This window comes from Belonocnema kinseyi, chromosome 1, assembly GCF_010883055.1.
Source record: "Belonocnema kinseyi isolate 2016_QV_RU_SX_M_011 chromosome 1, B_treatae_v1, whole genome shotgun sequence".
Classification (NCBI taxonomy): Eukaryota; Metazoa; Arthropoda; class Insecta; order Hymenoptera; family Cynipidae; genus Belonocnema; species Belonocnema kinseyi.
Genome location: NC_046657.1, coordinates 123,648,464 through 123,661,106, shown reverse-complemented (window position 1 = coordinate 123,661,106; position 12,643 = coordinate 123,648,464). Strand labels below are relative to the sequence as shown.

Below are 12,643 nucleotides of genomic sequence, written 5' to 3'. Positions count from 1 at the left end.
TGTTCTATATGTTCAGTCCACATTTAAACGGAAAGAGGACGTTTTTTGATAAAAGGAATAAAAAGGTAGAAAATAAATGAATAGCAATTGGTAAGAGACCAGGAATCGAACTCGAACATGAAAAAAACTCTTTCGGCATATATTTTTCAGGAAAATTTGAAACTGTCCAAAGCTCCGCCTCTTACTTTTTTAATATGGCATGCGGTCTAAATAAATTGATAAGTAATAGGAAGTTCTTACGGAAGGGGGGGGGGAATCCTTCACTCATGTACGTAATTTTTGCAAATTCGCAAAACCTTGCCACTGAAGATTATTTTGTTAGTTATAAATGTTATTATTTGGTTAAAAATTTAACGATTTTCTTAAAAAGACATCCTTTTGGTTGCAAAGTTAACAATTTTGTTAAAATTCGTCTTTTTGGGTAGGAAATTAAACTCTTCGTCGAACATCAACCTTTTGATAAAAATTCATACTTTCTTGTTAATAAGTCAACTGAAATCTTTTTTCGATGACAACTATTTTTTCTCAAAATTTGCCTTTTTGATTTAAAAGTTCATCTTTTTTGGTAGAAATATTCTATCGTTTTTGGATAAAAATGCAATTGTTTTATTGAAATTAAAAATATTTCCTAGAAAATTTACTTTTTGTTTGAAATTCGTATTCTTGTATTAAAAAGTAAATTGTAACCTTTTTGGATGAAAATTCAACTCTTTTTGAAAATTTCACTTTTTGATTTAAAAATTTCCCTTTTTCAGTAGAATTTTCATTTTCTTTGGAATAAAATGCACATGTTTGGTTAAAAATTTAAAAATATCTTGTTAAAAAGTTATACTTTCTGGTTAAAAATTCTAATATTGAGCAGAAAATTAACCTATTGTTTATAATTATCATTTTGGTGTTGGAAAATGAACTGGAATCTTCTTTAGATGCAAATTTAACTGATTTTGAAAAAGATTTTTGAATTCATCTGTTTTAGAAGAAATTTCGTTTTTCCTGAATAAAAATGAAATTGTTCAGTTGAGAATTCAACACTTTGTTAGAAGTTTGCCTTTTTGATTTGAAAATTCACCTACTTTATCAGAAATTACATCTTCCTTGGATAAAAATGCAACTGTTTGGTTAAAAATTTTACTATTTCGTAGAAATTTTACTTTTTGTTTAAATTTATTATTTTGGTGTAGAAAAGAGAAAAAATTTCATCTTTATTGCTATTTCGCAGAAAATTTACTTTTTGTTTAAATTTAAAATTGTGGTGTTAAAAAGAGAAAAAATTTCATCTTTATTGCTTTAAAATTCAACTACTTGGTTGAAAAATTATATGTATTTTTTTTTAAATTGAACTATTTCGTAGAAAATGTACTTTTTGTTTAAATTTAATATTTTGGTGTTAAAAAGAGAAAAAAATGTCGTCTTTATTGCTTTAAAATTCAACTGTTTGGTTGAAAATTAAGCCATTTTGTTGAAATCTTATATTTTTGTATTGAAAAATGAACTGAAATTTTTTGTAGATAAAAGTTAAACATAACAAAAAATTGTGGTTCTACATCACAAATTCTTTTGTTTTTGTATAAGTTTTACTTTTCTTAGGAGAAAATGCAACTATTTGGTAAAGTATTCGACTATTTTGTTAAGAATCCATTCCTTTTGATTGAAAAGATTCATCTTTTTTTATTGAAAATTCATTTTTTTTCATAGAAACATTTTTTGTTTATGCAAAAATTCATACATTAATCTTTAAAAGGCAACTTGCATTTTTAAACCGAAAATTCAACTTTTTTATTTATCTTTTTTATTTTAAAATTCTTCTGTTTTAGTAGAAATTTCATTCATTCATTATAATTCTTTGCTTGAGTATTCAACTATTTTGTTCGAAAGATTTGGTTGAATCACTTTATTAAGAAATCTTTTTGTTTATGTATTATACGTTTAGTTGAAAATTCCCCTTTTTTGATAAAAAAAATAATAAAAAATTTTTTGGTTTGAAATTCCATTTCTGTTGAGTAAAAATGAATCAGTCTCGTATAAAATTAATTTTTTCCTAAAGTCATATTTTTTGTTTGAAAATTCCATTTGTGTAGAGAAAAATTGTCCTTTGGCTTAAAGGTTCAGCAATTCAGATGAACATTTATTTCTTTCTCGAGTGACAAATCTTAATCTTTTGAAAATTCGTCTTTTTGATTTTAGAATAATTTTTTTTCTGTATAAATTTAATCTTTTTTATTGAAATATAAACTATAAAAATTTTCGGTTGCGAATTATTTTTTTAGATTAAAACGTCAACTATTATGTTCAAAATAAAATTATTTTGTTGAAAATTAGAATATTTTGCGAAAAAGTGAACTTATATAGTAGAAAATAAACTTCTGTTTAAAATAAATTAATAACTTTAAAAAATTTTAATTTGTATCTGAAATACTGTTTTATTCGGTTTATAAAAGATTCAATATTAAAAGTAGTACAAGATTAAAATGCTGGTATTTGAATATTAATTGTCAAGGAAAATGGAAAATTGGTTAAGGAAAAATCCGGGAATTTTGAAAATGAACTTCTCGGCCACCCTGCCTAATTCTACTATCAATAACTAGCTCAACATTTCTGGAAACTACAAATTACGTACATGAAAAGGGGAGTGGAGCCTAAAGATCTCCGTAATATTTGGCCGCTAGGATCGGTAGTTACTTGCCTTAAATTTATTCCATGCAGACAATTCGTTGGCCTCTGTTTTTTCATAGTTATTTAAGAAAAATTGTTTAGATAGGTACATACACCTGTAGATGAAAATTCAATAGATGTTTATGATGTTGTAAATTTGTGAAATAATCATTACGAGCCAAGAAATTAGTCTTCAAAAGTAGGGTAACTTTGACTAAGCTTATTGTTAATTTAAGAAACGTTTATTACAATTTCAAAACAATATAGGCATAGAGCATTCTTTTCTGAATGCAGAAATACCATATAAGTTATATTCTTCATTGTACTTTCGAAGAAAATAGTGGCCAATGATGACCTTGCAAAAGCTCATGTCCCCCTTATTTCTAACCATAGTTTTTTTGTCCAACAGGAGCAGCTGTGTATAGAGTATCCAGTCGCAGAAGAGGTGAGCGGAGCAGTTTGGAGAAGTCTTCTAATGACCGGCGCGACTCTTGGATTGGTCGCGACGATTCTAACTGTGACTTCCTGAAACGAAGTCGCGAAAAGACTCGCGCGACGCGTCCGGAGCTAAAATTTTATCGCGTACTTATATCCTGTGATCGTACCGTTAAGGATATTCTCGAAAGTTGGACAAAATGTTTGTTCATGGTAATAATACAACTCCTGTGTTGTGAGAAACTTAAAAGGCTGGAGCTATCACTCTTTGCTTGAAAAGTCACATTTTTTCTTTTTTTTTTACTTTATCAGCAAAGAATGGCAATACAAGATCCGCACTACTGCAACTTTTATATTTCTACTGAATTAGTTCAATTCTGCAGGTTGAGACTATATTAGAACATAAGAAATCTCTGCGTTTAAGTCAGAACCGAAATCCGTAGTCGTGACTCGAGTCAGAAAGTTTTGTAGTAGCCTCAAATTCAGTATTGCACTCAGATTACAAAAGGAGGCTTTTAGTTGTAGGGTTATAGATTTATAAATGCTTACAAATCAGCGAGTACAATCGGTCTCGAATCGACCGATTCGAGTCGGTCTGAAGTCAAAAATAATTGGTAGTCATGTAGTTGCGACTGGGGATTCCAAGACTGTTCTCGTCAGCGACGCACCCTCTATATAGAGTTCCGTTTGAAACAAATGTCGAAATTATATTGAATTTAGGTAGAGAAGCGATCTATTTTTAATTTATTTTTTGTTTTATTTATTCTAGGTAGAAATATATCAAGTAACTAATTATGCGAACCGCAACTCGACTTTTATTGGTTGCGGTAGCATCACCTTTTTCAATTTTATTGCAAATAAAAAGTAAAAAAAATCTATTTTCTACGATCAAGGACTACAGCGTCTATAACAAATGATAAGTTTACTGTACCAATGTTGACACCAGATTTATATAAACGTAAATTTCTAACTTTTGTATGGTCACTTTACAAAGTCTTTGTACCAATTCAACGAGGGGATAATAAAGAACCTCAAATCAAAATTTTGTGACTTTTTCCTCCTTTTCAATCCAAAACCTGTGTTTTAATTATAATAAACAATAGAGTCGTTGCATAAATTTTAAATAAATGATTTTTTTTAAAGGCGGCATAAAATTTTGAAAAGCTAAGAGCGTTCAAACAATTTTTTGAATACATCATTTTCGAGAAAAAATATTGAGAAAAAAGTATCAAAATCAAAAGTAGAATAGTATGTATGTATGTATTTAATCTCTCCCTTTTACGGGTTTGAGGGCCACCTCTCCCTTTTACGGGTTTGAGGGCCACCGCTCCCTGTACATATATTTACAATTCCATCCTTAGTCTAACTTAACTACTACTTATATTCTACTCTTTCGCATTACGTAGGATAAACAATAGTAACAGTAGTGGTATTAATTCCTAAAATGAGCGAGCTTCCAGGGCTTCCGTTTCCTCTTTTCAATAACATGTTCAATTTTAAACTAAAAAATATAAATTAAAGAAAAATACGCAATAAAATTTCTACTAAAATGATGAATCTTCAAAAAAAAGATGCAGTTTTAACCCAATAAGATGGTTTATCAACTAAAAAGATTAATTTTTAACCAAAAAGATGAATTCGAACGAAAATTATCATTTTTCCACAAAAAAAAATTAATTTTTTACCCCAGTGGTTAAACTTCTAATTAAAATGATGAATTTGTTGATCTAAAAAGATAAATCTTTTACGAAATGTATGCATTTTCAACTAGAAAGACAAATTTTCCACCCAGAAAAATACATTTTTCATGAAAATTATAAATATACATCCCAAAAACTAAATGTTCAACCAAATAGTTTAACTTTTAACAGAAAAGGTGAAAATAAATCAAGAGATTAATTTTGTAGCAAAAAAAGTCGAATCTTTAACAAAATATGTATATAAATTTTCAAGCAAAAAGACTAATATTTCCACCAAAAAATAAATTTTCCAAACAAGAAGATTATTTTTTTATAAAAAAGACGAATATGCGACAACACAACTGTCAGTCATAGAAATATTTTTTTTAACGAAAATGATGAATTATTCACCGAATAGAATTAACTTGTAAGTAAAAAGTTTAATTTCTAACCAAAAAGATGGTTTTTCAGCCAAGGTTAATATTCTACAAAAAAAGACATTTTCAACCACGAAAATTAATTTTCTACAACAAAATTTACTATTGACAAAATACATTAATTTTCAATGAAAAAGTAAAAATTTCAACTAAAAAAGATAATCTTGTAATAAAAAATCGAAGACTAAAAAGATTAATTTTCTACCAAAAAAATACGAATTTTCAACCAGGAACATTAATTTTGTACAAAATACGTGAATTTTTAAACAAATGTAAGATTTTCAACTAAAGAAAGGTTAAGTTTCAACCAAAAATTGAATATGTTAGTTTTTATTTATGGAAATTGTTTTAAAACAACAAACCGCCAAAAATGCAAAAAATATACTTTTTAAACTTAAAAACATATTTAAACTTATTTGGAAACACTTTTGTTTTAAAATTACGTTCATTTTGTAGTGTTATTTAAAATTTAACGGTGAAAAAAAATATTTAAAAATATGCAACAACCCCATTATTAATGTAAGGTCCTTGGGAGGAGTTCAGCATTCGGAGTTTGATGTTTTTGTAGAGGAGGTGGGAATGCAATTACGCACGGAGAGCAATGCTCGACCGAAGTAATACCCACTAATGACAGTAAACTCACCTCCTTACCCGTGCCTAACTACAGCTTCAGAACCGTTTTCGCATCACTTCAGGGTTGCAGCTTATAGGCACCATTTCGCCGTGCATCGGCCAGCTGTGTTGCCTGCCTGATTATTCTTCATACGGGAACTGATGGGCTCTCAATTTACTACCTACTTCAAGGTTTTCTGGCTGTGGACGTGAAGCAACAATGTTTTGGCACTCCGCGGTTTCGCGTCCATCCTGACCGAACACTTAACCTCAGTTTCTGCGGCCTTTGCACTAAGGTAGTCCAAAAAAGCAAAGTTCGAAGTTTGTTTCGGGAAATGGTTTATTTTGTAAGGTTCTCAAAAAATTGAATACATGCATACAGAAAGCATATTTCTGACGATATAGAATAAAATAGAATAGAAAGAAATTTTTCCCATTTTCAGAAACCTTTTTTATAATTTAGATGTTTTACTGTTATGTATAACAGGAGATTAAATCAAAATTTTGCGAAAAATATTTTTAAATGTAATAACGCCACGACAGGTTAACTATGTACTTGTATTTTTGGTGTACACTAGATTGCAAGGTTGCATGGGATTGCAAAAGATTCTATGGATTTTAGGAAATTCATTATATGGAAGACGATATTAAGATAATAAACATTCGGACAAATAATACAAAAATATTGCAGGAATTAATGTAAAAAATAGAGACTACAAAAAAAGTATTTACTTTAGACCACTTATAATCTCATACGAAAGAACACAAAAATAACGCTTATGCACAAATAAAATTTACACAGAAAAAATCTATGAATACCCTTGATATCTTTAAAATCTCTTTAAATATAATTGAAATCCATATCCCAGGTGGAAAAATTATATATAGTTTATATATAGTGTGGAGTTTTATATATAATATTTCTTTGTTTTATACAAAAAATGTATAAAACAAATGAATATTATATATAATACTTCACACTACATATCTGAAAGCATCAAATAAGCGGCCAATAGTAAATAGACTGGAGAAGGCTCAGCCAATAAAAATATACATTTGCCTCTTTGTATCAAATGTAGTAAGACAAAGAAAAATAATATTCCTATTTGAAATTCTCTTACCCGGAAATTTGTTTTCAAAGCTCGTGTAAAAAACGAAAATATATTTAAAAAATGAAAAAATCGGCATTCCGGGTAAGAATCAGCACATTTCATGAAGAAGCAGCATATCAGCACAAGGGTCAAAATTCACCACATGTGCCCGAAAATCAGCGCGTCTGGTAACCCTACACTATATATAAACTATATATAATATTTCCACCGGGGATGAAAATTTTTTAGAATCTTTTGAAATCACTTGATACATTTGGAAATATTTTTAAATCTGGTGGAGTCCATGTCAAGTGATAACAAGAACTTTCTTCATGGAATGGGATTATGGCTGTAACTTGGCGTATACAGTTATATATTATGATTAACAATTTTTTCATAAGAAGTCATAAAAGTGTTCCACAATTCTAGAAAGTTTTATCTTGGAACCGCCAGTGGTTAATAAGAAAATAAATAAAACGAGAGGTTCTCCACGACGAAGCCACGCAGCTACTGCGTGGCGTAGCGCAGTTCTGTTACTCTGCAGAAACCACAATGCTTTTAATGAAACATATATTTTTGTTACTATTACACCATTAAGGGCATATGATACTTCGCCGTGTGGTCAGTCGGGTCCAGTTCCCCCAGCTCTTTTTCACACAAATAAAAAAATGTTTAAACTGAATTCGGAGATGCTATAAAATATCATAACGGATGTCCCCGAACTCTTTTTTGAAGGATAATAACAAAAAATTGTGTTGTGCTAAATACAAATTTTATACATGTGCACTATTTTGAGGTGAGGATCGTTTTTTAGCTCTCTTATTCTACTGTCGGACGGATGCTGTCGGTAGCGTACTCAAAAATAATTATAGGAGAGATTTATAACACACCTAAACATGTTCGATATCATGTCCCAAGTTGGTAAGACAAAGTCTTTATTATTGTAGGAAATACAGCCGGGGGAACCTGAAACTGATAAAATCTATCATTTTCTAAGTATCACATGCCCTTAAGCCATTTCCTTTTCGGGATAGGCGTGACTCACTTGGCGGGGAAGGGAGTAATGTAAGGAAGGGGTTATAGAATTTTAAAATTGATCTAAAATTCTCGTGTTATCTATTTAAATAACACATTCGTTCCGAAACACTGCTGTGCCCAAGGTTGTTGATCAATGTCCCTAGCAATCACCCCAAGTAAGGATCCTCACAAAGTCGTGATGTGAGGTTCCCCGCTTGGGTCCACTAGTGTCCAAGGTGTTTTGTTCCAGGCGTCGTTCACTCTACTAATACGCTTTTCATTAACTATTTGCCGCCATACTTTTCTGTCCTGACATAATTCTCTAGCTTCTTTCACGTCTATGCAGTTTTTCATGCAAGCTCTCGTGTTTCTGTGGCCTCTTCTAACTATATAGTCTGAGGACCCTACAGACGCTCATGTGGGTTGTCATTTCTTAATGGAGGCAGCCCTTACCCTTTTTTTCACACGTAATTTCTTAATTTCTCTTTTCATTGGTCCCTTGTTCTTAATTTAATATTTATCAGTCTATTTGGATTTCTTTTTCAAATATTTTGAATGATTTTTAAGAGATGATAGCCATAAAAGAAAAGGACCCCAATGCGCGTAGGTCCCGAGTTACAGGGGTCTAGGTAGCAACTTGAGTTTTTCACTAACTCGCTCTTTTTGTAATTAAAAAGTTTAAAATTAATAATTCTGCAATCCCCGACTTGAAAGTGATATATTCAGAATATTCGAATTATTCCGATTCCAAAGGTATGTAATTTGTCCATAAAGTTTGAAAATTAGGAAAATAAGCAATATCAAATTGTATATTGAGCTAAAGTTTCTTCAATTGAACTTCTTCAAATTCTCAACTTTCCTATGCAAAGTAACATATCATTGGAATCGGAAAAATTCGTGTATGGTGATTATGATATTTTCAAATCGCTAATTTCAACATAAATTTTCGTCTAAACTTTCTTACTTTGAACTGCCTATGGACAAAAGAACCTAACTGAAGTTATTTAACCCAAACTGAGGTCGGTAAACAAACAAAAAATTAGTAGAAAACATAAAGCCCACTGTCCGTCATTCTCGTAAATCAATCAAGGAAAATTTTTTTCTTAAAGTTGAAGAGCTTCCAACAGATTGGCTGAAACGTATCACGAAATGTGCCTTCTTGAAAAATTGAACAATGGGCTGCGCGAAGAAAACCAAAATTGATCGTTCTGTAGGGTCTTCTCTCAGGGAACAGAGTATAGGGTCTCATTCACACATTCTAACCATTCTTTCCGCGGTCTGCCTCTGTGTACGCTGCCATTTACTTTACCTTGATACAGTTATTTCGTTAGTCGTTCATCTTTCATTCTCTTAACATGCCCGAACTTGTAGAATAATGTATTGCCAGTTAAGCTTTATTTCATATATTCATACTTCCAATAAGGGCCCTGCTCGACCAATGACCTTCTTACCTTCGTTTATGCGCCTATATCACTCCTCATCTGTATTTCCGTCCCTAGTAAATAAGCTGCCACGGTATACAAGTTTATCAACTTGTTCAATTCTCTCATCATTTAATACAATGTTGCATTTTGTTTTCTCACTCTTTCCTTCGAACACCATCATTTTTATTTTATTTGCATTTAATGTTGAGGCCCATGATCTCTATAATTGTATTCAGCTTATTCAACAATCTTTGCAAATCTTCAATTGACTCTGTCATAACAACCCTATCATCTGCGAACGCTAACCCGCGTACCCTTACTATTTCGAGATCCACATTACTTCTTCGTCGAAAAGAACCATTCTTAAACACTTGTCCATGAATAATATAAATAGCCATGAAGACAACGCATCCTTGCCTAACGCCTTGCATAACGTCGAAACAATCACTCAATTTCCCATTTACCCATACACTCGCTTTGCTACCCGTATATATTGTTTTTATAGCTTGTGGGAGCCATTTATTAACTACGTACTCTTTCAGGACTTCCCAAAGTTTATTTCTATCTACCTTTTAGAAAGCTTTTCCTAGGTCAACAAATGCAACGAAAACTTTTTTTCCTATTCTCAAACTTTTTTATTTGATTTGCCTTAAGCTAAATATTTGATCCGTACATGAACTTCCTGGCATAACACCACTTTGGACTTCCCAAATCTTTTCTTCTGTTATTTTCATTACCCTACTAATAAGTATTTTTGAGTATATTTTACTTACGATATTTGATAGGCTGATCTCTCTGTAATTATTGCAGTCGCCTTATCTCCCTTTCTTTTGTATATTGGTAAGATAATCACTTTTTTCTAATAACCTGGGACTTCTCCCATCTCGATACATAAATTTATCAATTCGCACCGTCTATGACTCTATGTGGTATGTACTAGCCACCGTATTTAAGCATTTGAGCGTTAATGCTGTCTACCCCGACAGCCATACCGTTTTTCAAGCTCTTAATTATATCCCTAATCTCAGCGACACAGACTTTCTCAATTGAGTTTTCTAACGCATCGTGTTCTATTTCGAAGTTGTGGAGTTCTATAGCTTCATCTCCGAATAATCCCCTAAAATAGTCTCTCAAAGCGTCTATATAGTATCCCGTCTGCATCATATATCATTTCCCCTTTACTATTTCTCATGTAAACAAATTCTGTACTTTCATTTCCCTTCATTTTTTTTATAAAGCAGTTTCTTGCTTCTTTCAAAGTCGTTCTGTATTTCATTCTCTTCTTCTGCTCTAATTTTATCTGTACTTTCCTTAGTTAATCGTTTGAGTATACTCTTTTTGTGTCTGTAATCATTTTTACGTCTATTTCTTTCCTCATTGTTATGACATGCGATTTTCAATGTTCTCCTGTGCCCCTGTTGTTTTGCTTTTTGAGCAGTCTGAATTTTATTATTCCACCATGCATTACCAGACATTCTTCCTACAACCGCGGTACCACACACTTCGATTGCACATCTAACAATGATATCCCGTAACTTAGCCCATGCGCCCTCTATGATAAATAATCTTCTGATTCCTACTTGCATTCTAACCCACAGCAGTCTGGGAGATACGAAATTATGATCTCCGAGATCGTGCTTCGCTATTTCATTCAAAATCAGACCTACTCCTTGCCTACCATGTGATTCACTATCTACTCCTGATCGTATTTTAAACTCACCTTTCAACACCCCGTTGTCTATGTCTATACTTTCGCATCCCGTTTTCTTTGTTTCAGGCATACATACAATATATAGTTTCCTTATGTGCATAGTTTCTTGTAATTCTTTTACCTTGAGATTGTTCACCCCCCTAGTATTCCAAACACCCAGTCTCAATTCGTCACCTGAAACTTGACCTTTAAATTTATCGTGTGCATGCCTTTTCTCAATTAAAGTTTCAGTCTTTTCCGAGGCCAGGGTGGCCATTTTAGTAATTTTCACACAAATCCAGTGTTTTTCAAGGGCCCGCTGTGTTTTTTCAGACATTGTGTGATAACACAATTTAGTGTTTTTTACAGTATTCAGTGCAAAATCGAGTGATTTTTCAAATTTTTGGTTCTTTTCGCTCAGATTCATTAACATTTAGTTCTAAATGGTAGCAAACAATCTGGTGGCAAATAACGATTGATCAAGTGATTGCACTAGAGAATACCGTCCAATATGAAGAATTCTCTATTCTCAATTCGCAGTTGATTCGTTGAGGTGAATTTGCTATGTGAGGGGCCAAGACATTTCAGGCAATGACAGTCTTTCTGTGGTTAATTAGGGCAATATCATTGGTTGAGATGTCTAGTGATTTGATGCTTTGAATTATACCGTCCAGTTCGACGCTACAAGTTTCCAGTTTGATTGTATTAATTATTTGTGTTCATGACTTCGTGGATCACGATCGATACAAGGAAAACCATCAAGTTTAAAATTTGGTTTGATATTAATGATTTGAAATAAGGCACTTTGAGCATCGGCGTATTCTACTTTGCTGAATGAAATACTTTCCACTACAAACAACATAATGCAATTCGCAGGCTTGTGTACTTAATTTATACGTTTTTGCGAATCCCATAATGTCTCAAAATTAGACATAACTCAGAACTTTTATGTTTTTTTGTTTCCATACCAAATATACTCTTTTTTTTCAATTTCGTGTCATTCGCGCAACCTTCTTTTAAAACAGGGTCACTCCATGAATGTTCACCTGAAACCGATTGCGGTTAAATTTTAGAAATTTTTTTAAATTGATCTATAATTATTTCTTATATTTCTTTATCTTTATTTTGTATAATGATATTTTGGAGTTATAGTTGAAATAGTAGAGGAGAAATGTTTTTTAAGTGACTTGTCAAATTATAATCTCACAGGTCACTTAAGAAAAACTTATAATTATAAAAAATTATAATTGTCTATTATTATTGCTTTTTACTTTTTTTATTTTTTAATATAATATAAATTCAAATTTTCCGCCCTTGAAAGTCAAATCTAGTGAAAAGTTAGCAACTTTAAGTGATTTTTGGATGATTGAGTTTTAGTAATTTTTCGTGTGTTTTCAAGCGCTTGATAGTATTTTTCCCTGGAAATAGTTAGCCACCTTCTCCGAGGCTACTTTATTGTTTGTATTATTCGTTGTTTATATTATACGCCCAACTGCCACCTTTATTCGTCATATGGTGGAGAGTGTAGTTATAATATTCGTCCCTCCAAACTTCAGTTAATTCCGGGGGGGGGGGGGAGAAGGACTCGAACCGAGAGAGTTTGGAA

The 12,643-nt window shown here is 31.8% G+C and overlaps 1 protein-coding gene across 1 annotated transcript in view; it reads left to right on the top strand.

Annotated features, from left to right (window-relative positions):
* Window positions 1–4,129, top strand: part of LOC117170503 — a 9,840-nt gene extending 5,711 nt beyond the window's left edge. Inside the window, exon 3 of the mRNA XM_033357245.1 lies at window positions 3,062–4,129. Coding sequence (XP_033213136.1) covers window positions 3,062–3,181 — 120 coding nt within the window. The 3' untranslated portion in view covers window positions 3,182–4,129. The remainder of the gene's footprint in view (window positions 1–3,061) is intronic.
* The last annotated feature ends 8,514 nt before the right edge of the window (window positions 4,130–12,643 follow it).